Source organism: Octopus bimaculoides, chromosome 13 (genome assembly GCF_046866305.1).
Source record: "Octopus bimaculoides isolate indiv1 chromosome 13, ASM4686630v1, whole genome shotgun sequence".
Classification (NCBI taxonomy): Eukaryota; Metazoa; Mollusca; class Cephalopoda; order Octopoda; family Octopodidae; genus Octopus; species Octopus bimaculoides.
In genome coordinates this window covers 20,333,993-20,361,492 of record NC_142940.1, presented here as the reverse complement: position 1 = coordinate 20,361,492, position 27,500 = coordinate 20,333,993, and the positions used below count along the sequence as shown (strand labels likewise).

The following is a 27,500-nucleotide window of genomic DNA, read 5'->3' as shown; positions in this document are numbered from 1 at the left end:
GACTAGAACCATGTGGTTGGGAAGCAAGCTTCTTACTACACTGCCACGCCTGCACTTCATTTATATTTCACCGTCCTCCACACATACAAGATGTCGCTAGAGCTATTTTATTCGTCATACTTGCGCTATCTTTACCTGTTTTAATTTAATTTATGACAAGTACTCTCATTTTAAGTGTATCGGTGCTTGTGAAGACGTTGTATGTGCTGATCAAAATATATGCGTCTTATATTTTATGAGGATGAGCCGGAAGAAGAGGGCCATGACGTCAATGGTCAAGGGACTGACCGAAAGAGGGTGCGTGAGAAGGGAATGCGGGGGAGACAGGACAGGGTCGGCCTCTTCTTGCCCGCCAAGACATCGTGAACGAACGTCAGGGAATTCGTTCCTGGGTTGGTCAGATAGCAGCTGCTTATACTGGGCGACAGGATAGGGCAGGATCGCTCTGCTTCTAGTAGAAGTAGTGACTTCTACTAGACAGGCGCAGACGAGAGAGAGGAAGGTAGGTGAACCTCTTTTCATTTCCCACGCACGACATATTCTTAGCTGACATTAAAATGAAAATAAAATTTTGCATTAAAATATCAATAGGAGAAGCTATTATATGGCAGTGAAACGTGAACAGTCACAAAGAAATTATCAAATGGGCTAGATGGTAGCTACACAAGGATGCTACGAATGGCCCTAAATGTGAAATGGCGGTAACATATGACAAACGAATGCCTTTATGGAGACTAGTTGAAAGTTAACGAGAAGATCAAAGACGGCTGCGGCTATTTGGTCACTGCATGAACTGGAATCATCCAAATTAGTCTTGTGGAACCCATTTCGTGGTGATGTAAGAAGAGGAAAACGTCGTCACATTTACATCGACAACTTAATCACACACACTGGCCTGGAATGTCCCAGGACCTTGAAGCAGTGATTTTGGACCGAAAAGTGAGGTGGGTGGACTCTGTTGCTGCGGCCCTGGCTGGTACCCGGCCAAAATAAGAACAAATAATATTACATTAATTTTTTATTATTTTTCTGAATAGTTTACTCAAGTAAATAGTTTTATGAGATTGTGATGTTTTCATCTGGGCTCGTTTTTTATCAATCACCTTTATTCCAAGGTCCTCTATAGTATTAAATAGTATTTATAATACAAGTTTCTAACATAAGAACAAGGGCATAAATTTTGGTGAAGGGTTAGTTGATTAGATTGATCTCAGTATTTGACGGATAGTTTGCTTTTTCGATCCCAGAGAGATAAAATCTAAAGCTGACCGCAGTGGTATTTGAACTTAGAATGTAAAGAGCCAGTATAAATATCGCATCGTATTTTGTCGAACGGCCAAAAGACTTTCTTAATCCACCATCCTTGGAATGGTATTTGTAGTTTCAACATCCTCATGAAGACATGAAAGAGCCTCTGCATCAACGACTCTCACTGTGGAGTTAGCGGGATCCTGGAGTTCACAAAGATAGGGAGCTGAGTTTTTGAAATAGGCTGACCCTTTCACGAGCCTGGAATTCGTACGTTGCGAGGAACCTTAGGCAAGTGTCTCCTACTACAGCCCCAGGCAGACTAATGCCCTCTGAGTGAATTTGGTAGAGGAAACTGAGAAAGCCATCCATATAGGTGCGTATGTGCGTGTGTCTGTCTGTCTATCTGTTTGTCTTTGTGTTCGTGTTGTGTTTGTTCCTCCCAATGCTTGATAACTAGTGTTCGTCTGTTTGTCTCGTAACTTAGCGGTTCGGCAAAAGATATTGATAGAATAAGTAACAGACTTTATAAAAAATAAGTACTGGGATAAATTTTTTCCACTAAAACCCTTCGGGGTAATGCTCCAGAACGGTCGCAGTCCAGTGACTGAAACAAGTAAAACGTAAAAGGTGAATAAAAGGAGTCCTTGGTAGAGGATACGTTGGGAGCCACTGCTTTATGTATTCGACATTTTGAAATATAATCAAATCTCCCTCAAATGACACTGTGTAACAGAAATTTTATTTTATTTATTTATTTATTTATTTATTTTTGTCTTTGGTCAGTAAATGTTATTTCCTATTTGCTTCTATCTAGAAATCAAAGGAAATGATTACTTTCCCTTCAAACTTTTCTTTTGTGACCTGGATGCCAATGTCTTGAAACTGACCTATTTTCCATTACATTTCAAAAGCAGAAATATCATTATAGCAAATATTCTGCTCAATACCAGAGACTTGCTTGTCAGTTGCTTGACCTTTACTACTTGAGCATGTCCCTTGGTGGCTGACAGTATGTGCATCTCTAATCATGAGCAGAAGTAATAGGATGCCGAACCATGTGTTGAGAGGGATTCTTTGGGGTTTGAATAAATGTAACAAAAGTTTAAGGAAATATTAGCCATTTTTTTCATACTTTCTAAGGGTAAGCAGATAGGAAATAAAAGCTGCTACCCAAGAAAAAAAAAATCATGTTACACAGTATAATACATTAACTGACGTCTTCAAAAAACATGAAGGGTACATTGGACAACATAATCCTAGATATGCTTTAAAAGAAAACGGGATAATTACGACTTAAATGGCGTTGAACATAAGTCTTCTTGGTCATGGCTTACACGGACTAAACAACTACAAGTACGATAACAGCTTTAGCAACAGCAATAGAAATAACAAAAAATATCAACGATCATGAAGAAATACATTTTATTTCGATAAAAATATACAAAACATATCTGTAAAATAATGATAGAAATTAGAAATTTCATTTTCCATATTTGATTGAAATTGTGTAAACATCTTCACTTTTTTGCTCAGCAAACTCAACAACATTAAATTTGAGGGAGGAATGAGCAGGGTATGTGCATCTCTAATCATGAGCAGAAGTGATAGGATGGTGGGCATCATAGCCATGTGTTGAGAGGGATTGGGGGGGGGGGGGGGTGAATAAATGTAACAAAAGCAAAGTTTAAAGGAAAGAAATATTAGCCATTTTTTCATACTTTCTACGGGTAAGATATTTTATTGTTTCTTACCATTTTACAAGCTTTCTTTACCGGCAAAATATGTATCTGCCGCGATCACTTTTTTTTTTTTTTTCTTTTTTCTACTCAAGGCACAAGGTCCGAAATTTTGGGGAGTGGGGACAAAGTCGACCTCGGCGGAATTTCAACTCAGAACGTAAAGACGAACGAAATGCCATGAAGCATTTCGCCCGGCATGGTAACGATCCTGCTAGCTCACCGCCTTTACGTTTTGAGTATGCTATAGTGATATAGCTTGTATTATAGTTTCTTTTATGGCATAATTCGAACTTCATTCTGCTTCGTTTCTTTCTTTCTTTCTTTATTTATTTATTTATTTATTTGAGATGCAGATAATGAAGAAAATCTCATGCTCAAAATTCAATCCGCTTCTTTCTTTTCTTTTTCTTTCATTTTTTAAGTAACAACTTTCAAGTTTTTTCCCATCTACCAGATTCAGAGGACAGGATGAACCCTCAAATGTATAACATAGTATTAGATAAATAATGGTCTCTGAATTTGGCACAAGGCCAGCAATTTTGAAGGAAGGAAGGTTAGTCGAGATCAATGACCCTCAGTACTTCACTGGTACTTTATTTTATCGACCCTGGAGGAATGAAAGGCAAAGCTGACCCCGGCGAGAATTCATCTCAGTGAACATTAAATCATTAATAACAATTGAAAAATTGTCATCTTTGTGCAAAGTTAATACTATATGTTCAAGTTGCTGAGCATAGGTATGGCTATCTGGTAAAGAAACTCGCTTTGTAGCCACGTGGCTTGAGTTCAGTCTCACTACGCGGCACCTTCTCCTATATCCTAGTACTGACTAATGCTTGTGGGTGGATTTGGTAACCGGAAATTGGTTGTATGTATGTATGTATGTATGTAATGTTTTGAGGGGTGTGAAACTACCTTTTAGCCAGTGCTGTTCCAGGTTTACTCTGACCGGAGTCGTAGTACTTGTCAGGGTCCCAGTTATGGGTGAACTAGCATATGTGATGCCAATCTAGCTGAGTGCAGAAATGCCCTTGTTTGGTGTCAGGGTGCACAGTAAAATCACCGGGTGTGAGGGATCCTTAGCTGTTGTCACAGCATCCTTCAGGAAGAAAAAGTCAGTTGTAAAATATACAGATTCACGTGATTACTGGTCATCTCGCTTCAGCCTGTCACTAATGCAAATCATGAAACTCAGAGGGTAGCACTTGTGTTGTACAAGCGTTTATCACTATAATCCAATGATGTACTAATGTCTCTTTATGGTGATCGTATTCCTTGTTCCGTCGACTGAAAAACTTATGGCAACGACAACGATGTGACGTATGCAGGTCTAACGCAGGTTACAATTTTTGTCTGTCATCAATACTTCACGCTAAGCAAATCTACAACAGTTTGGACGGAAAGTTAGAAATGCTATTGACAATGAGGAAGCACAAAGAGATGGCAATCATCTGTGAAGATGGAGCAATCACGTGTGTGTATGTATGTATGTGTTGTGTCGACGCCCCCAGGCGAAGAAGTAGGATCTCCCAAGACATATAAATAGAGGTAGTCTGGCCGTGGTAGGAGTGTTGAGTAGCAGTCGAGTAGCAGTTGTGTAGAGGTTGAGTAGAGATCATTCGAAGGTGCTGGATAGCAGTAGCTTGACACATAACACTATGTATGTATGTACGTACGTATGTATGTATGTATGTATGTACGTACGTATGTATGTATGTATGTATGTATGTACGTACGTACGTATGTATGCATTATGTATGTACGTACGTATGTATATATGTATGTACGTATGTATGTATGTATGTTTATGTTTGGCGCGCGCACACACACACACACACAAACAAACAAACAAACAAACAAACATACCGCTTGACAACCAGTATTGGTTTGTTTACATCTCTATAACTTATTGGTTCGGTTAAAGGGTGCGATAGAATAAGTACTAGACTTTAAAAAATAAGTACTGGAGTCGATTTATCCAACTAAATCCTTCAAGGCGGCACTCCAGCGTGGCCGCAATCCAGTGACCGAAAGCAATTAAGAAATAGAAAATGACAGATCCCATATTTCTCGGCGCCAATGGTACTATTTACTTCTTAGCAAACTCTCAAGAATTTAACTTTCAGCCTCGCGTACGAAAGTTACATCTTTCGTCAGCCAATTTTAAACACATGGGATGATTATCTGTACTAGACTTAAGGTGTCTTTGTATAGTGAAAGTAATTGAACAGGTGCACACAGTAACAGGCCAACAGGATCAATATGTCGCTAAACCACAAATAAAACATGTTGGTAAAGAAATTGAGGTACGTAATCAGGGTGGTAGCATATCAATACTTGGAAATACGATAATATAAAAGACTAAGTCATTTCCCTCCCTTAAGCAAACTCTGTGTCCAATTATTGAAAGAGGAAGGAGGTTGGCTGATTATGTCAAACGGTTTTGATCACAGATATACATTTTTCTTGTCCTTCTCAACCCCACGGGGTTTCAATGCAACAATGCATTACGTAGAACTGGTATGGGGTTAGTTTATCTTACTTCAAGAAGTTCAATATTTTGGAATATTCTGGAATATCACATTTTTAAGCAATGATAAAGTTTTAAATACAACTTATATTTGTTTTCAAGAAACCTTCACAAAGTAAACAGTTTCAGATGAAAGACTTCAAAGTGGAATATTTTAAACTTCAATTAGGATTGTGTACATAACCCAGATTTTAGGCTGAATATTTGTCCATTATTCCAAATATCTCGGAAATTCCTGATTGCTTCCTGAGAGTTTAACCATACATTTATTCTTTCAAGGCTTCAAAGATGAAGTTGTTAGGCGTGAATAAGAGCTAAAAAACAAAACAAAGAAAAAACTTCAATGAAACAAAATAAAATTACATAGATATATACAAACTCAAACGCATATATGCATATCTATATAAGGAGATGGATGCTAAAAAGTTACTGATTTTATGGTATCGCGAAAAGCCTGGCTGGAGGCCCAACCTTCTGAGTTCTTTTACAGGGCTTAGAAGAACTGCAGGTCCCCTGGAATAAGGGTGTGAATCTGAGAGGGGAATATGTTGAATGAAATCATAATTAACTGATTCTCCTGTATTTTCTTTTACCCAAAGCCAGGAACTTTTTTCAGCACCACCCCACCCCCTGTACATATCCACCAATATACTTATTATTTGGTTTTGTGTTCTAATGAAGTGAAAGTAAATTGGAAGAGACAACAGTGACATGCCATCATTTCATATATGCAACGTCTGACACAACCGATGTATAGAACATACCTACATCTACTTTATATAACAAGGAGAATCGTACATATATTTTACGTAAGATGAAAATAATCACATTTACAGGTAAATATAATACACAATGATGCACGAAATGTGTTTTACAAATAGTTTTTTCCTAATTTCTAAATATGTTTCGCTGTATCCGCTCATGAAGATACGTGAGAAAAAAAAGCACCATTAGTTACACATTGTCACTTGAGTTTCTTCTTGGCGAGCATCCGTCGCCCTTCTACGGTCTGTGTACGGGTGCTGCCAGCGTTTAGATCAGTACTTATATCAAGGAAATTAAGTGAGTGGTAAACAACTTAATGAGCATGGAAGTTGTCTAAATCTACATAGAAAGTCCACTTATCGCATATAAAATAATTGTTTTGCATTAGTCATTGCTTTATAATAGGTTAAAGTGTTTTGGGTGTTTAATCCGGGACCTCAGTTTAGCAGCATCTGCCTGTATCTCTTTCGACTGCCCCAAACACTGAATGCTCTCTATGCCACTCCCTCTGGTGATATTTCCCCAGCAATAGCACATCCTGCATCATCTGATCCATCGAGTTGATGTGGATGAACTTCCAAGAGCTGCTCACAATTATCTATGGTAGTTGATTGACTTCGATGTTTTTATTATTTGACGCTCTTTGTTTATCATGAAGCCTTGTACAATTATAGCAATAAATATATATATAAACTGCCACCAAGTCTTGTCATCACTCACGCTGCACATCTCTTAGGAAACTGCACCAAGCCGCCATTGTATAATTTCTCGCAAATCAAAATCATTTCGTTCTGTAGAGTCTCTTACCCATATATGCAGCATCTGAATTGTCACTAATAGAATCAAATATAAGGCGGTGAGCTGGCTGAATCGTTAGCATGCCGGGAAAACTGCTTAGCGGCATTTCGTCCGTCCTTAAGTTCTCAGTTCAAATTTGGCTGAGGTCGACTTCTTTCATCCTTTCGAGGACGATGAAATAAATACCATTTACAAACAAGAGTCGATATAATCGACTGGTCCCGACCCTAAATTTTCAGGTTTTGTGCCTTTAGTAGAAAGGATTATTAATAGAATCAAACGGCTCTTCTCAAAGCAAATGGAGTTGGCTCCTTTACCCTTAGGGAATCGATAGAAACAATGCCATTCTTTCCGGTCAGTTCTTTCAGTACAACTCATTAGTCGCGCAGGATTATTGCATTGCTCACTGGTAGCTGTTTGCAGTCATGCATCGACATGCAAGCCACCGAAATATGTTCTCAGTAATGCTCATTGCTAGGTATAAGACGTTGCAATTGTGTACTTCAGCTGTAATTTCTGAAATACTTATAAAACTGGAACGTATTGTACAAGTACCTGCCTGTGGGCTTGGCATAATGAGGGAGGCCTTTAAGTTCTCTTATGAAATCATGGTATATTACTATCGTCAATCCCTGTTTCTATTGCAATTTACTTTCAATTATGACAATAACAGTTTTAATAATTCTGTGGAGTTAATATTAATTACTGTCATTGTATAAAACTGAGTTCGTTTCATAATTTTAACACGCTACATATTCATGCCATTTCTTTTGTGATTGTTGATTTTATCGAAAGAGTGAATGTTAGTTATCAAAAGAAATATGGATAAAATAGAAATAGTGTTGAAATCATAACACACATTCCCACTGACGTGCTCGGTTACGCAATACTGTAACATTTCACGTTATCAAAACTTTGGTTTGTTATAATATTTTTGTCAGAGAGAAAGAGCGAGTGTATATTAAGAAACGTCATTAAAATAAGAATATTCAAGTAACGCTGATTCATATGTTGTGACAAGGGAAAACGAAACGTGCAATAACGAGGACAGAAACAACAGTAGAATGACGAAATAAACAACAAAACAATGCAAATTACAGAACACAAACAATACAAGGAAGTCGGTTAATATTTTGAACGAATAAAACATTTTAATCGTATGAACAATGTTTCCCCACCCATCGGAAATCCTCTGAAGAAATTTTCATCCTTGCGCATCCTGTTTTATGTTTGTTTGACTAATTCTTTTTTTTTTTCCGCTCTCTGATAAATAGGTTTAACAGGCCGTATCTTCCATTATGGTCGTTAATAAGATAGCTGAACATAAACGTCAGCAAACTATTTCTAGTATCACAGATGTGTTACAATATATCAATTTAATGCAGGCTGAAAGAATAAGGATTGTTGTTTACATTGCACTCTGACCACATATGTGCATACCGAGATCTAATATCGACTAAACCAAGCAAAATATATCTCCAGTTATTTATCTTATTGCCTCTGGGAAAATGAAAAGCAAAATTGACCCTTTCTGAATTAAAAACACGTGAAATGAAATGCAATACTCTTAGCGAATATATTATCATTGGCCAATTAAGGAGCATATAGATGATAACCTAATTTACTTCAAATAGAAACAACACTCACATCAAAACAAACTGCCGTCGAAAAAATTGGTCAATGTAACTTGAATATAGAATAAGATGGGATGGTCATAGCCGGAACAGTCTAATGCTTCGAGGATGAACTTCACTGCCCTCAGATATGGCGTCACTAATTTTTCATTATGATGAACATGGGTTGGATATATTTATATACGAGATAGTAACGAAGCTAAAGCACGCAGAATGAAGTCGCTTGGCAAAGATTGACCTTCACCTCTTCTGTGTATGCTCACTGAGTTTTAACGTTCTAGCTCTGTTTACAGCAGTACTTAGAAGGAATGTGTGGCGTGTGATCGTCGCATTGACCATGACAAAGATAGTTGCCATCGCGATACCTGTTCAGAGGCATATGCAAAGTTACATAAAGTATATGGAGAGGAGTGTATGAACCGCACACAAGTGTACTTGTGGTTCAGGCGTTTCCCAGATGGCTGAAAAAATGTCTGCACAGCTAAGATGACCACCAGATGCTGATGGAAAATAAATGAACTGCAACCAGGAACCCAAATTATTGGCTGCAATTACATACTTGAAGCCAGTGTCAGCAGAAATTAGATCAGCTTGCAAATACACATTCACTTTACTAAATTTATACTTGGGCTAAGCTCAAACTGCCTGAGTGCTGAAGTCGCTACTGATGTCTGTATGTATGTATGTCTGTATGTATGTATGTATGCATGCATGCATGCATGCATATATGATATCATCATCAGCATCATCATCACTACCCTTTAATGTCAATTTCCCATGCTGACATTGATTGAATATTTTGACAAGAGCTGGCAAGCAGATGAGCTGCACCAGGTTCCAGATGATTTGACTTCATCTCTGCAGCTGCATACCCTTCCTAATGCCAACCACTTTACGGTGTGTACTGGATGCTTTTAATATGACGCTAGCATGAGCACATCCAAGTGTACTGACACGAGGGCTTTTTATGCAGCACTGAGCTTTTGCAGGTCAATCTTCTTCATCAAAAGGAATAGTATTAACATTTCTGCAGTTGAGGATGGGTCTCATATGTATATACACAGGCACAGACACACACACACACACACACACACACACACACACACACACACACACACACACACACACAGATAGATAGATAGATAGATAGATACATACATACATACATACATACATACATACATACATACATACATAATTAGATAGATATTATTATAAAATCTGGTAATTAGTCATATATTAATTAATATCGATTAATTATCAGTAGGCCAGTACATCTAAAGAATCAAAGAAATTCAGAAATATTATCTGCAATCTCAGGGGATTAAGGTACATTTTAAAAAATAACGTCGACCACTAACGTGGACAATTAATGCGCTAGAAATAGATCACATTTTGTGTCTATTAAAACCTAAATTGTTCTCAACATGAAATATAGCAGCATACCAAAAACGTGAGCGGGCAAGACATTTAAAATCACCTAAACAAGCATTATTAAACAGGAACTAGTTTCGGATTTAACAAATTCTTACCATTTGTCTATTCCTCATCAGCCTGATTTGTAATGAGCCGTAATCATCAGAATCGTATACAGAGTTGCCCACCGCCATTGGTGCGCGTGCATATGGTTCTGCTAATTACAGCTTAATGGTAAAATTCAAGTCTTCGTTTTGGCGCGCTAATTCCAGGAATATATCCGCAGAAAATATTTACTGCGTCTTATATATTCAGTATGAGAACAAGGGCAATGGGTAAAATATTATTATAAAATTACCAGATTTTATAATAATATTTTACCCATTGCCCTTGTTCTCATACTGAATATATAAGACGCAGTAAATATTTTCTGCGGATATATTCCTGGAATTAGCGCGCCAAAACGAAGACTTGAAAATTTTACCATTAAGCTGTAATTAGCAGAACCATATGCACGCGCACCAATGGCGGTGGGCAACTCTGTATACGATTCTGATGATTACGGCTCATTACAAATCAGGCTGATGAGGAATAGACAAATGGTAAGAATTTGTTAAATCCGAAACTAGTTCCTGTTTAATAATGCTTGTTTAGGTGATTTTAAATGTCTTGCCCGCTCACGTTTTTGGTATGCTGCTATATTTCATGTTGAGAACAATTTAGGTTTTAATAGACACAAGATGTGATCTATTTCTAGCGCATTAATTGTCCACGTTAGTGGTCGACGTTATTTTTTAAAATGTACCTTAATTAGATAGATAGATAGATAGATAGATATCTTTCTTTTATTAGCCACACAGGGCTGCACACAGAGGGGACAAAGATAGATAGATAGATAGATAGATAGATAGATAGATAGATAGATAGATAGATAGATAGATAGATATGATGAGTTATAATTCCTTCATTTTCTTCACCTCACTCTCTTCAATGCTGGAAAACACTATTGGTCATACTGTTGGTTGTATGGTACATGCAGGATGTAATACTTCTATACTGATTGGTTACATTCCAAAGATACATGCTAATTACATTATTTAAAATATTAATTAGCAGTCATTGGAATTTGTGGGCAGATATGTCATGTGAATAACTGGATAAGTATTTTGTTTGTTTTCTTTTCTTTGCATTGTTAAGTATTAAAAAATTTGCTGAATCATGTAGTGGTACTCTGCAAAGAAACAGTCACCACAAGCCAAAGTAGGGGCATCTATGTGGTTACTCAACATGTGAGAAATATCCAGTAAGTCTCCCTAAATCTGCATCCTAACATCTTTAGCAAAGAAAGAGATGTCATGTGATGTGATCTCAGGTGCTTATGACTCAAAAGAGGATTGGATATTCCAGGCTAGAATGCACTTGAATCTAGGGTTAAACAACGAAAATAACAAATGGACATCCTGCCAATTATAATCCTGATCCGTGTTGAAATAATCTATGTTAGATCTACACATGAACAAGCCAAAACAGGGTTCAAGCAGGCCTCATCTGTGAAAGCCTGAAAAACCAGTCATATCTGGCCAAAATATTCTACCTATTTTATGTTCAAACTGGCCATATCCAGCTTCTTACACCTATCCTACAGTATCATTATAAAAATAAAGAATCACATCATTGAAATCACAAAGCAACAAGATAATGTATGATTCATTCAAAATTATATGAATAAAATAAGCATTGCTTTGACAGATTAATCTGAATGCTGGAGGGTTAAGATGGTTTTAAGTATTTCATTTTTGTATTTGGTTTGTAAGGTTCTTGAAGTGAACTGATGTGTTGAAACAGATTTTGTCATATCTTAGGGTCATTATGCTAATAATAATCACATAAACTGGTTCTTTTTCTCTTCTTTTATTATTATTAGTCAGTCTCATCAACATTTAACTAATTTATTAATCAATTGTCATTCAAGCTTTTTAAACTTGTCCAACACCATGATGAAGAAAGATGAATTAAATGGAAGCAAACTTTGTTTTGTCTTTCCTTAAAATAAAAGTGGTTGCTGGTATTTGTCAGTTTGAGAATCGCTGTACAAATTGAAACTTCAATCAATCAACTTTCAACATTATTTTGCACAAGGTGAAGTTCAGAATAAGCATTTTAGTAAGGGTATTTTGAGAAAACAGTATTCAGTAACCAAGGTTTATCTCATACTTGTATGTAATACCCTGTACTTTTGTGTACTTTGACTAAAGCAACAAGGATTGGATGCTATTCTAAAATACTTGTCATTTCAACTTTTCAGTGGGATTTTTCCAGTTTACTTTTAGCAGAGTGTAATGATGACACATGTTACCATAGCACTAACATGCAACATTCATTTATTGCAATTTCTCTAAAAACAGGAAACATCACTCAGTAAAACAACTAGTATGTATTCATCAGAAAAATAATTATTTTTACCTATGATGAAATTCAAGTTTTTTTCTGGCAAAATCAGTTAAATGTTGGACAAAATGTTTTGAATTATAGCTTATTATGTGTGCTTAGTTGAAATGCTACCAAAGTTAACATTACCTTTCATCCTTTTGAAGTTGATAAAATAAGGTACCAGTCAAGAACAAGTTTGATTTAATATTCCTATAATGCATCATGGATGTGATGCAATTGTGATATTGCATTCAGCAACACTTTTAAAAAAGCAAGCTCTACCGCTAAAAATTTCCAAATATTTTATATTTTTATTACATGTTCATGAGTTGAATAATTTTTCTGTTAAAAGAATTATATTGGGTCTCTGAGAACTGAATGTAATGATGCTTACCCACTGGCTGATAAGTATGTTGCTCTCCCTCTTCAGAGTGTAATAGTGAACAATAGAAAGATTAGGAGTTTCTGAAACAACTACTCTTTTATATTAAGGATTTATTAACATACATCATTGATGTAATTTTGGGTGAGGGAAAATTGTGAACTACAATGAAATAAAGGAGTGCTGTTTCAATGTGGATATTGTCAATTACTCTATGGTATATATTACATTAAGATACCAAAGAAGACAATAAATGAGCCACTCTCCATGCAATTGCTCAACATTCTAAAAATAGCAGACTCCAATCATTCACCTGTCTTTAAAAAATGGAGAAGGAAACATTGGAAAATATAGACAGAGATATGCAAAAGACATGAGAGCGCCAACTGGAACGCTTTTGATTTATTGGTCTGTTCACTCAGAGATCAGCCACTGGGGTGAAACAACATCAATAAGTTACTAGTGACTGTCTAGCATTGTCTTCTGTCAGCCAACAGAATCATTTCTTCCGTGTAAACTGTGATGTATTAATGCCAAATAACTAACTTCCTACACTTAAATCATTATGTACAGCAATAAATATCTATATAATAATCTGCTTGCATTATTTACATTGTTTACATTATTTAAATTTGACAGATATTTGTCCTCATCATGTTCTTAAATCTTTGCAACTATTTTGCTTTAACTATAACTAAAAGACTGTCATTCCAATTTCTCCATCCCTTGTTTAACAGGTTGGTTTTTTAAGAAATTACTTACCAGCACAACTTCCTTTGATGGATGCTCGATCTAGCGTAAAACTTACTTCAGGTTCAACTCTGATTTGAGATTCTTCAATCTCTTCTGCTGGGGAATTGTTGGCATCATCTTTACACAAAAGATTACTGTACTGAATAGACAAGTAAATAAATTAAATTAATTAGCAATAATGATGATGATGATGATGATGATGATGATGATGATGGTGGTGGTGGTGGTGGTGGTGGTGGTGGTGGTGGTGGTGGTGGTGGTGGTGATGATGATGATAGTTCAATATGTATTGAATAAGAGAGACAAATATTGTCAGATCATTGATGTAGCCACACCAAATGACATGAGTGTTGTGAGTAAAGAGGTTGAAAAAAATCACCAAGTACTCCGAATTGAAAGTGGAAATAGTAAGACTGGATGGAATGCAAGAGGGTAATGCAAAAGTGATACCAGTGGTGATTGGAGCATTAGGCTCAATCCCATTGAAACTTCAAGACTTCTTACAGCAACTGGACATCCCATGCAAAATTGATGTCTTGCAAAACATAGCTTTATTGGGCACAGCGCACATCTTATGGAAAGTATTATCTGTCTGAGGTCCTTGTTGTGACTTGACAGACGACTAAAGTCTCCGGTGCATTTTTACCTACACTGTGTTATAAAGGAATAATAATAATAATAAATGTACCAAACAAGATACATGACAACAACCAGGCCACAATCATCTGGGTTATGCTTGTCCAAACTGATAAAGAAATAAAAGCTTATTCCCCAGACATAATAATCAAGGATTGGTAAAAAAAACACATGTTTACTGATAGACATTGCAATCCCTTCTTACTAGAATATTGTTAAAAAAAGAAGTACAGAAATTGTCAATTGTACAGAGATCTTGAAACTGAAGTATTCAATATGTGGGGCATGAAGATGAAAAGAATATCAATAATAATTGGAGCATTGGATATGATATATAAAAATATTTTCAAAAACGCAGAAGCTATATCTAGACCCTCAACACTACACACAATCCAAAAACTAGCAACAGCCCACATCCTACACGAAACATTATCAGTTCAATAATACAACCCAAACAAAAAAAATTCACTAACACAAGACACACTCTATACAGTAAATATCCTATAGAATAAACAACCACCACAATATACTCTACAGGCCTGGTACACAACAGAAGAATACAACTTGTATTAAACACACAACATACAATACAAACACTACAACAACAAAAACTGCAACCAGATCTCATAACAAAACAAGCTGATGCAATACAATACCAGGGAAAGTTTGCACTCCCGTAACAACATAAAGAAGGCATAATGCAGTACACACCCCAGAAATACACCATCACTGGCACCACTATCTCTCTCTTTCTCTCTCTCTCGCTCTCTCTCTCTCTCAATATAACTGCTTCCCCTGTCCATATCTCTAATTTTCCCTTAATTTTTTACCATGTATTAAGTATTCCTTCCCCACCCACTGCATGTTGTTAACACTTCTCTCTCCCTCTTTTTCTCTCATCGTCTTTTTCTATTTACCTCTATCTTCAGCTGACCACATGACCACTTGGCTTAAGCGTATTAATATTAATCACCTTTCTCTACTTCTTCCTCACTTCTTTCTTCACTTCTCCTTCTCTCTCTCTTTCATTCTTACTCCACCTCTCTCACTAACTAATGTTTAACAGGTGAACAAACAATCAGATTATTATATAGATTTATATATAAACCCTACCTGGAATGATGGTTCTTTGGACACGTTATTTCCACTTTCTTTTTGTGTATGTATATCTGGAGGTAAACTATCTGCTGCTTCATGACTGTTTTCATTTCCTTGCAAAGACTGGGCATAATTTCCTTCAGATGTACTTCCATTTAAAGCCACAGACTTGCCACTGTTGTTATTGAATTCATTTTCTTTAGGAAAATTATCTTGCTTCCTTCGAAGTGAAGCATCTTCATACTTCTTTGCAAAATATCGTCTTTTCTCTTTATTAGTTCTGAACCTCATGTATGCAAATCCAATGATAAATACAATAATGAATATTATACATAATGGTAAAATAATTTTTAAATGATTAGTTTTGTTTGTCAATGGTTTGCCATCAATTATATTCACAAGTAAAACTGTAGCAGTATGTTGTGCTGGCTTTCCATGGTCTTTAACAGAAATCAATAGTTTATAGTTTTGTCTTAGTCTCCTGACATTACCATTTTTAATCAGCATTATTTCACCAGATGTTTCATTAATTCTGAAAAAACTGGTTGTTTCAGGGGTATTTTTAAGGAAATAAGATAACCTAGCATTTTCTCCTTCATCATCATCAAAAGCTATGACTTGTGAAATAGGCTGGTCAGCTAGGGTCATTTCGTAACTGATTGAAATACTGTTGTTTGCATCACTAGGGTAAATGATACAGGGATAGTTGTCATTAGCATCCTCAACAATTACTGTGATACTTGTTGATGAGTTCAATGGCTTTTTCCCATGGTCAGTAGCTACAACCAAAAAATCATATCTCCTCCCTTTCGTGCGACTTAATACAGCTTTAGTCTTTAAAATACCATCACTTACAGTGAAAAGCTCTGAAGCTCTGTTGCTGTTTTCAATTACATATGTAACTGCTCCATTTTCCCCAGCATCTAAATCTTTTGCTTCTACAGTTGCAATTGTGGTATTTCTTGCTTGAGCTTCTAATGTATGAAACTCATAATGTTGCTTTTGAAATTTTGGTACATTATCATTAACATCAAGTATCTTTAACTGTACAGTTCCAGTGCCAGTGAGAGGTAAAATTCCACAATCCACTGCGAGAACTCTAAGCTGTACCACTGAAATAGTTTCTCTATCAAATATTTTATTTGTTGTTATTACCCCTGTTCTGTTATCTAAAATAAAATCTGATGCATTGTCAGAATCAAGATAGTAATATATTTCAGAGTTCATACCATAATCTTTATCTGTTGCTTTCACCTGGGTTATAATTTCAGGAACTTTATTATTTTCAGTGATATCAACAATCTTGATGTCATTGGTAAAGACTGGAGGATTGTCATTCTCATCAATGACATTCACCACAAGAGTATTTTTACTTTTTAGTTTAGGTATGCCATTATCTTCACATTCAATAGTGATATTATAAGTGGTTATGTGTTCAAAATCCAGTTCACGCTTAATGACTATTTCATAAGTTATTGAAGAAATTTGGTTGAGGCCAAAGTACTGACTGGTAACAGCAATTGAACAGTTCACTTTACCATTGTCACCTTTATCATTATCCTGAATGTGAACAACAGCTACATGGGAGTTCACAGTTTTAGATTCTGATACATTGGCCAATGGAGGGTCAATATCAATGACTGGAGAATTGTCATTGACATCAACAATATTAATGGTAACAGTTACAGATGCTGAACGCCTCCTCGACCCTTGGTCATAAGCTATTACATCAAAAGAATATTGATGTCTTTTACCCAGACTACCTTTCAAAATAACTGTTCCAGAAGATTCTTTCACTTCAAAAATTTCTCTAATCCTTAGAGAAGTTTTACGGTTTAGCTTGTATTTCACTTCACCATTCTGACCGGAATCTTTGTCAACTGCATGCAATGTGAGTATTGTAGATGATACAGGTGCATTTTCAAAAATTGTTTGATTATAGAAAACTTTTTCAAATTTTGGGCTATTATCATTTTCATCTAACACAGTAATATTTATAAATGTACTGCCAGTTCTCTGTGGAATACCTTGATCTTTTGCTACAAGTGTCAACCGGTAAAATGTTTGTTTCTCATAATCCAAAGTCTTCATAACTTTTAATCCAAGCGTTTGGTCTTCATTCCAGATCAAGCTAAATGTATTATTTATATTGTCTAACAATGTATAATATATTGCAGAATTGTTCCCTGAATCAAAATCCCATGCTTCTAAAATGGAATATGATTTATTGAGTTTGTTTTCACTAACCTTTAAAGCTTCATCTTTATCAAACATAGGAGCATTATCATTGATGTCTACTATGTAAATTTTCACAGTCACTATTTCAACTGTTGCTGAATCTATTCGAACCTCCGTATCCAAAACACAAGGATAACGAGATCCACATAAGTCTTCCCGGTCAATACGCTCCGCATTATAAATCTTTCCAGAATCTTTGTCAATACTAAATAGATGCGTCTTTGGTTCAATAAATAGAAACCTGCTAGACTTATTAGATTTACTGGAGGCATTAACAGAACCAATATAGGTATGTATTGGTTCTTCCTCTAAAACATGAAAAGTTAGCTCTGCTATAACAGAGCAAAATCCAAAACATGCCAGGAAAAATAGAATTAATAAAGCAGACATGTTAGTTTTGAAATGTTTAGTTACAAATTATTATAATTAGAATACTGATCCTCTGTTTTAATTTACTCCAGTTGGTTCATGCAATAATGAAACATGTATTAGTGATTCAAAGACATTCTAAGAATTTCTTTCTTATGAAAATATTCAGTGTTATATTCATATATTTGCATATTTCTGTGTATCATCTATTAAGTTTTTAATGGTGACATGTCATATGATTTGTACTCTGATTTTATTCCAGTGATAACTAGTAATCCAGTACTTTTATATGAATAAGTTAAAATCTCAACAATTAAAAGAATATTTTTTAATAGTTCAAATTTAGTTCAAAGCGCCTATTACAATAATATATATCTTGAGCAAAGTGTATACTCAAATAAAATCTTGGTAGATCAATAATAATAATATTAAAAAATTTTGGTAATCCAGTTTTTACATTCCAGTGAAATTTTCGTTGTTCACACATTCCAATCACCATAAAGTTCCTGAAAAAATAAATTAAATATATGTAATATCATAGTCTTGCATCTTCTTATGCTAAATAAAAAAATTAGTACAGTTCTATATTTAAGAGAGGAGGAATTAGGTACATTATTTACATTCCATAGATATTTGTCCTCATCTTGTTTGTTGTTAATACGTTTCAGCTGATATACTCTCCAGCCTTCTTCAGGTTTCTTGGGGAAATTTCAAACCTGGGTTCTCATTCCTAAGGTATATTTTGATGTTATTATTATCATTATTATTATTATTGTTGTTCAGGTCACTGCTTGGAATTGAACTCGGAATCTTGAGGTTAATAGACCACGCTCTTAACCACTATGCCATATGCCCATGGCAATTATGGAGTGAATTTTAGGGCTTATAAATCTAATATTTTCTTTATCCTTCCTTAATACCGGTTCCCATATGCTATTTATATCTGCACTCAGTCTGCTTAGGAGGTTGTTGTGTCCTAGCATATATACTACTTCTTTTAGTTTTTGTATTTTCCATTGGTGTTCTCTCTCTATTATTTTAACTTCATCCCACAGAGGAAGGTGTCTCCATTTTTCCATACATGATCAGCTATACCCAATTTATCAATATCTCATGTCACAGCTTTGTGATGTTTGTCAACCCTTATTTTGAGGGGGCAGCATGTTTCGCCTTTGTATAACCTACCACAGCTGCATATGATGGAGTACACGCAGTCTTTGGTCATATTCTCTTCTATTGGTGGTTTTACTCGAAGGAGATATTTGTAAAGTGTTGTATTACTCTTGAATACTGTCCCGATGTCATATGGGCCGCATATCTTTTGTATCTTTTTGGAAAAAAACATCAACTAAATAACCATTGGAAAAAAACATCAACTAAATAATGAAATCAAAAAATTAGTTACATTATACATATTAGCAACAGAGGCAGTATTAATACTGAGAGGTAACATTTATCCCAATTTTCATGTAGATGTTCTGTTAAAACAAACTATAATGTGGGTTGAGTATCCATCATTAACAAGACCAAACAAAGTAGAAGTTATGTGATCAGATGGTCTTGGAGCTTGGGGTCGTGGGGATATTTATCTCACCGTTAATAATATATAGAAGAGTGCATTTTGCACCAAAACGCCAATATCAGGGTTTCTTTCATTGCAACTACCACAGTATACAGGGTGCAATGGGTAAATTGTCACCATCTAATGTTTTAATTTCGTGCATGTGCATATTGTTTGTTTTTGATTTTGTTGACCACACAGTATAGTAGGGTCAGTTGGGCACCATATGTGAGAAAAGCAGCACCATGATGCAATTCACTCTGCCAGAAATTTGGAAACGACATGCTGTACTGTTTGGCATTTGCACCGGAAGCTCCAATACAAACATTTCACAGTGTTTGGGTGTCAATCTGAGGACAGTGCAGAGGATTCAGAAAGAGTTGAATGAGTCTAATGGTCATTAAGAAACTATGACAGTACAGAAAACTTACTCTGATCATTCTGCTAAGAAAAGAACTTCTGAATTTGTTGGTGAGATGCAGGCTATGATTGACATTAATCCCTCAAAGTCAATCAGGCCTATTGCCAGGGACCTGGGAGTATCTGAGTTTCTTATCAGGCAGGCAGTGCATGAAGACATTCAGTATTCCTCATACAAGATGAGAAAGGACCAATTTTTTTCCCAAGCCATCAAGGGCAAGAGGAAAGATGAAGCTTTTGAACAAACTCACGCATACCCTCCAACTGAACATGCTTTGGTTTTTCTCAGACGAGAAAACTTTCCACCAGAATCAGATGGTGGACACACAGAACAGACCACTGGCTTGCCATGTCCCCAAAACATGTAGCAAGAAGGATAAAAATCAAACATTCAGTCAACATCATGTTGTTTGGAGTGATCACTAGTGATGGCAATGTTATGCCTCCATTCATCTTCCCACATGGCCTCAGACTCAATATGGAGACATACATCAAGTGCCTGGAGGAGGTAATGCTGCCCTAGGTCAAGAGGGTGGCTGCTAGAAGACCCTATGTCTGGCAACAGGACTCCGCACCATGCAACACATGTAGGAGAACCCAGCAATGGCTGTCAAATAATTTCTCTGACCACATCACCCTAACATCTGGCCACCTCACTCCCCAGACTGTAACCCCCTTGATTATTATGTGTAGGGTGCAATTGAGCAACAGACCAACAAAATTCTTGTGACACAAAAGATGAACTGAAGGCAAGGATTATGGCAGCATTAGCAAACTTAAACAAAGAGACCATCCAGAAGAGTTGCAGGAGATTCCGAAGTTGTCTGGACGCCGTGGTTGAAATATTTTTATGCAGTTTTGGTAAATATATTTGTTAAAATGAGATGTTAGTGTTATTTTCATTTTTGTGTAATTTAGATGACAATTTATTCACTGCCTCTTGTAATTTGTTCTAATAGAACATCTACATTTAACTCTTCAGCATTTAAACTGGCCATATCTGGCCCAAATAATCTACCTTACAATGTTGTTCTAAATATAGGTATGGCTATGTGATAAGATGCTTCCCAACCACACGGTTCTGAGCTCAGTCCCACTGCATGGCACCTTGGGCAAGTGTCTTCTACTATAGTTCAAGCCAACCAAAGCCTTGTGAGTGGATTTATTAGAGGGAAACTGAAAGAACCCCTGTGTGTGTGTGTGTGTGTGTGTGTGTAACCCATGCTAGCATGGAAAGTGGACGTTAAACGATGATGATGATGATGATGATGATATATATATATATAAAAGGAGCAAAATACTGGAGAATCAGTATACACCACATGGCAAAATTATGAGTTGAAAATATGTGGAAAACATATATAAAATGTGGAAGAGAAATGCCTTCGTTTCACATAGTTTAATATCTTTTTATAAAAAATTTTTTTTATATATATTTACATATTTTATGGATGTTGTGATATCCAACCAGTTTTCACTATTTAAATTAGCTTTTCAAGGGACATTGTGAAGTAATCATTTCTTGTGATTAAGGAGTCCTGCCATTTTGGATACTTGAAAAATAAGAATGAGTTTCAAGTATCCAAAATGGTAAGACTCCTTTATCACAAGAAATCATTACTTCACAATGTCCCTTGAAAAGTTAATTTGAATAGTGAAAATCAGTTGGATATCACGACATCCATAAAATATGTATATATAAAATTTTTTTTTTTATAAAAAGATATCAAACTATGTGAAATGAAAGTATTTCTCTTCCTATATATACATATATATATATATATATATATATGTGTGTGTGTGTGTGTGTGTGTGTGTGTGTGTGTGTGTGTGTATGTATATATATATGTATGTATGTATGTATTATGTTGTCAAGAAAGTTTTTGCGGAATTTTTAGTTTTGATTTTAAATGATATATTTTCAAATTAATTTTCATTAAATTACTTTGACTTTATATATCATTTTAAAGCCCATTTTTCGCTCTATCTAATCATGTTACTCTTTTACTTTTTGAATAATTAGGCCATTTTTTTTTTACTGGAACGTTGAATACAACATGGACAAAAAGAAAATTCGCACAATTTTCTTATTCCAGTTCAAGCTAGGATGAAAAGCTGCTGAAACAGCTTGCGACATCAACGATGCATTTGTCCCAGGAACCACTAATGAACATAAAGCACAATGGTGGTTCAAGAAATTTCGTAGTGGTGACGAGAGTCTTGAAGATGATAAGCGCAGTGGTCGGCCATCGGTTGTTGACAACAATCAACTAAGAGCCTTAGTTAAAGCCAATCCATGCAAGACTGTTCGAGAGCTTGCTTCTGAATTAGACGTAATGTATACGACAATTCCCAACCACTTGAAAGAGATGGGGAAAACAAAAATACTTGAGAAATGGGTGCCACACGAATTGAACGGCAACCAAATAAATGCCGTTTTGAAGTGTTGTCTTCCCTTCTTTTACACTGCAAGAATGACCCATTTCTCGAACGGATTGTGACTTGCAATGAAAAGTGGATTCTTTACGACAACCGGCAATATTCAGCTCAGTGGTTGGATGCCGATGAAGCTCCACAGCACTTCCCAAAGCCAAAGTTGCACCAAAAGATGGTTATGGTGACTGTTTGGTGGTCTGCGGCCAGTCTCATCCATTACAGCTTTTTTGATCCAGGCGAAACCATTATGGTGGAGAAGTACTGTCAGGAAATGGATGAAATGCATAAGAAACTCCAACAACAACAGCCAGCATTGGTCAATTGAAAAGGACCGATTCTTCTCCACGACAATGCTTGGCCGCATGTCACACAACTGACCCTGCAGAAATTGAACGAATTGGGCTACGAAACTCTGCCTCATCTGCCATAATCACCAGACCTCTCGCCTACTGACTACCACTTTTTCAAGCATCTCGACAACTTCCTGCATGAGAAATACTTCAAAAACCATGACAATGCCAAACACGCCTTCAACGACTTCATTGCCATCAGAGCACAAGACTTTTATGCTACTGGCATAAATAAACTTGTTTCATGGTGGCAAAAGTGTGTTGATTCTGATGGTATTTATTTCAATTAATAAAGTTTTGTTTGAGCCGAGATATGTGCATCTGAATTTAAAGGTTAAAAACCGCAAGAACTTTCTTGACAACCTAATATGTACGTATGTATGCATGTATGTATGTATGTATGTATGAATGTATATACTTATGTGTGTGTGTCTTTGTGTCAGTGTTGTCCAGCCACCCCCACCGTCGCTTTACAACCAATGTTGTTCTGTTTACAACCCTGTAACTTAGTGGTTTGCAAAGAAACCGATGAAACAAGTACCAAGCTTAAAAATAAGTCCTGGAGTCAAATTGTTCAGTAAAAACATTTCATGGCAGTGCTCCAGCATGGCTGCAATCAAGTAAGAGAAACAAGTAAAAGAATAAAAGAATAACATCTTTGAAATCTCAAAGCTATGAGATAATACATGATTAATTCAAAGCAATATGAATAAATATGTTTTACATTTGCCAGAATAATTTGAACACTAAAGGGTTAAGTAAGGATAAATTATTTATATTGCTTAGTTATAAATATAAAGTATATGCAGCGAATATAAAGTATAGAAAGTACTTGTAATTAATTCATATCTTAATAACCCTGTACATACTTCTGTTTGGACTTATCTTTTATCTTGAACAGCAGCCATGCTAGGGCAATGCTTTGAAGGATTTACTTGAACAAACTGACACAAGTACTTTAGACCTGATACTTATTCTGTCAGCTTCCTTTACTGAACAACTAAATAGAGAGGACATAAACAAACCAACTACAATTGTCAAGCAGTGAAAGGAGCAAGATACACACACACACACACACACATACACACACACACATGCATGCATACATATACAATGGGCTTTCATTTTTTTTTTTCTATTAAATTCGCTCACGTGGCTTTGGTTGGCCCAGGGCTGTAGTAGAAGACACTTGCCCAAGGTGTCACACATTGGAACTGAACCTAAAACCATATGGTTGGGAAATAAACTTCTTACCAAACAGTTACTATTGCACCTGTTTATATTAGTAAAACGGGAAAGATTCTGACGATATCGATCTATATTACTGTGTTGAGTCATTAGATATGGTACCACATTGCTTGTCTCAGTTTATTTTACTTTATTTCATGTCAAAATTTGTAAATAATAGCACCAGATTTCTAATGGTTTCTAATAGCACCAGGTTTCTAATGAGCCAATCACTGGTTCATTGCATTTCTGTAACTTGGTGGTCTTCATTCTAAGAGCACTAATTTTTCACTAGTCTTTGTGTCCTTGTAGTAGTTGATGATACTACTAGACCAATCATTGGGAAGACACTTTCTTACACATCTTTATTTACTATCCAAATGACTAACATGTAACTTCACCAGATATTTTCAGAATCTCAGCAACTATTTCTGATGGTCCAGCTGCCTTACTTACATTCATATACTTAATTCCCCTTTCAACCATACTGTTGTCAACTTCAATAGCTATTTTCTTTACTTGGTCAATAACCCCTCATTATAGCATTTCCATGTCTCAGCCTTTTCACTGTCAGTGAGGGCAAAGTACCACTATCATTCTGTATGTACTTCTCCTCAATAATGTCTTGATTCTTTCTGGTGCATTGCCTTGTAATCTGAAACACAATACATCACAGAATATGTGCAAATCTCCTACTTTTTGGTTTCTTCACTGACTGATTATATATAATATCTAACTTCTCTTCAATTTGATATTGTTCTTTACACCCTCCCTTTGTTTCAGACTTGCTAGGTTTGTTTCTTCATCTTTTTGGCTTTGCAGTACTGTTCCATTACTATGTCACATTCTATTTAATAGGAACATTTTCCCAATGCATATTATAGCTGTAGTCTTCAGCAAGTCATCATATCTTACCATTCCAGATTGACTTGTGTTTCTGGAGCTGTCTAGTTCTTACTCTGAATTCACTATTCACTAGTTAATGTCGTGCGGTACATTCTTCATCAGAGAAAGTTTGTATTTACAACCATCTGTCTATCCTGTTCCTGATGTGAATAATGTTTATTTGACTTTTGTATTCACTTGATTTCTTGGTGCCCAGATGGCCAGCTGGTTCTCAGAAACATGTTGTAAATATGTCAGTCATTTGTGTAATAGAACTGTTGGGGGTACTAAGAGACTTGATACCTCCGTCCCTTGTACAATATTCATAGCAGCCGTGTATACTGCAGAAGCTGTTATTTTTGTTATTGAAGTAGTCTGCAGAACTACTTCAATTCATCTATCAGTGTTGATTGTGATTTGCATGTTACTGTTATTTTGTTCATGACTAGCTGGAGCTTAAATTTTCTGTTGCATTCTCTCACTACTTCAATGTATCCTTTTCACAACTAACAACATGCCTACTCTACCCACTCATAAGCTGTTATCCACCCTGAAGAATTTATCCTTTAGTTCCTTGCCAGTGGGATGGGGGTGGGGGGTCAGGCTCCTTACAGGCTACAAAGAAGGTGTTAATAGTATCTATTTTATTGGTGTCAGAAAGATGAACGGCAAAGTTCACCTTGGCCTGATTTGAGCATAAATGTAAAGAGATCTAACTAGTCCAGCATGGTCTAACATTAGTATTTTTGTTACTTTTCTATCCAACAATAATAAATGATATGGAATTTCTTTCTCATCAAGTATTACTAATTAATTAGGTTTCTTTCACTACAGAATACACATAAATGAAAGCCTTAACTTGACTGAGAAGTGACATGCATAGCAATCCAAAATAGGAGATTCTGACAAGCTAAATTTGCCATTTGAGTTGTTTTCTGTCAACTTATTGCAGTAATAATCTCAATTGAATAGTTTCAGCTTGATTTATTTCTTACGAATTTATAAGCTGAATCATCCTTCAGTGATTTTTTCCCTCAGTCACATTGTTGAAATTTATAAATAGTTTCACTAAATTCTCTTTATTTCGTTGTTTCACCAACTGAGAAAACTATGCTTCACTGAGGAGATTTAACAAGACTTAAACATGTCTTATTTTCACCAGTTGGTTTAAGGACCAGCTCCTTTCATACAATGTCTTTTTAAATATTTTCTCAAATTTCAATTGGTTTTATTGGAGTTGCCTTCCTTGTACACATTGTGTTGATAATCTAAATTGAAGTATTTCAACACTATATTATAAATAAAAGATTTCTTTCAGCTTCTTAATCTTGACCGGTTTGGAGAACATACTTTAGTGAAGAGGTATAATAAGAATTAAACATGTTCATTGCATTCAGCACTTGGCTTAAAGATTAAATCCAATCTCATAACTGCAATTACTGTATTTTCCAAACTTTTGAGAGGAAGTGATTTTATTAGAGCTGACACCTTTGACTGATATTTTTAATGATTTTGAACAGCCCTAGAAACAGTTTTTGCATGCTGATTGCTGCATTAAAAATGAGACTCTACCATATTTCATAATTGTATTTGATACACAAAACATTCCCCTTAAATTATTTTCCTATACCCATAGTGTTACATTTGGCTTTGGCTAAGATATGAAGTCACTCATCAGTTCCTTCAACCACAGACACATTCCTATCAATTCCAAACTATTTGTAGTATATATTATTACAGTATCAAATTATTAATAACAATTGAAGATATCATCCTGAGTGGCGATGCTAAGCTGCTATCAGATTACAAGAAGTAAAAGTGGCTGTTTATAATAAACTAACTAAACACTTTACTCTATGTCATTTGGTAGTGACGAGTGAACAGTAAGTTCCCAGTAAGCAGTGAATGTAATTCTGTTTTGCATCCTATATCTTTTATCTTTCTTTGTCTTTTACTTGTTTCAGTCATTCAACTGCAGCCATGCTGGAGCACCGTTTTGAAAAACATGTAGCGAGGCACAAGAATCTAGCACCTTTTTGAACAAGATCTTGCCTGCAATCATTTACCATGTGCAAGACAACAACAAGATTCTCGCTGGCAACCAGTATTTAAGCAAGAAACCAACGACATTCACTCTCTCATTTCTTCTCATGCTTACACTGAGAAATACTGCATAGCCAGCAGCCCACAGCAGACTCTTGTCCCGCTCTGACTCCGCATGATTATCTCCAGAGGTAATGAACCTCACATGTACGGAGTTAAAACAAATCATGAGCTGCTATAAAGATGGTAACTGAGAGCAAACCACATGAATGAGAACTCTGTAAATGAACAGCTATTGAACTGTACTCTGCTTGTGAACTTTTTCTTCGTGTTCCAGATCCTTGAAACTACAAAAATAATTATAATGGGAGAAGGAGATACTACACAGGTATCATAAGCCTTCCATTCCATTATAAACATTTTAAAGCAAATAAATCAGCCACAATACTTATATATATATCTAAGGAGGGAAAATCAGCCACAATACTTATATATATATATATAAGGAGGGAAAAGGACATAAGATCAGGCCTCCAAAT

The 27,500-nt window shown here is 35.9% G+C and overlaps 1 protein-coding gene across 1 annotated transcript in view; it reads right to left on the bottom strand.

The window, feature by feature from the left end:
* Window positions 1-2,656: 2,656 nt before the first annotated feature.
* LOC106871912 (protocadherin-11 X-linked) overlaps window positions 2,657-27,500 on the bottom strand; it is a 32,748-nt gene continuing 7,904 nt past the window's right edge. Inside the window, exons 2-4 of the mRNA XM_014918672.3 lie at window positions 15,448-18,545; window positions 13,708-13,837; window positions 2,657-5,834 (exon numbers count right to left, since the gene is read on the bottom strand). Of these exons, the coding sequence (XP_014774158.2) occupies window positions 5,818-5,834; window positions 13,708-13,837; window positions 15,448-18,060 (2,760 nt within the window). The 5' untranslated portion in view covers window positions 18,061-18,545 and the 3' untranslated portion in view covers window positions 2,657-5,817. The remainder of the gene's footprint in view (window positions 5,835-13,707; window positions 13,838-15,447; window positions 18,546-27,500) is intronic.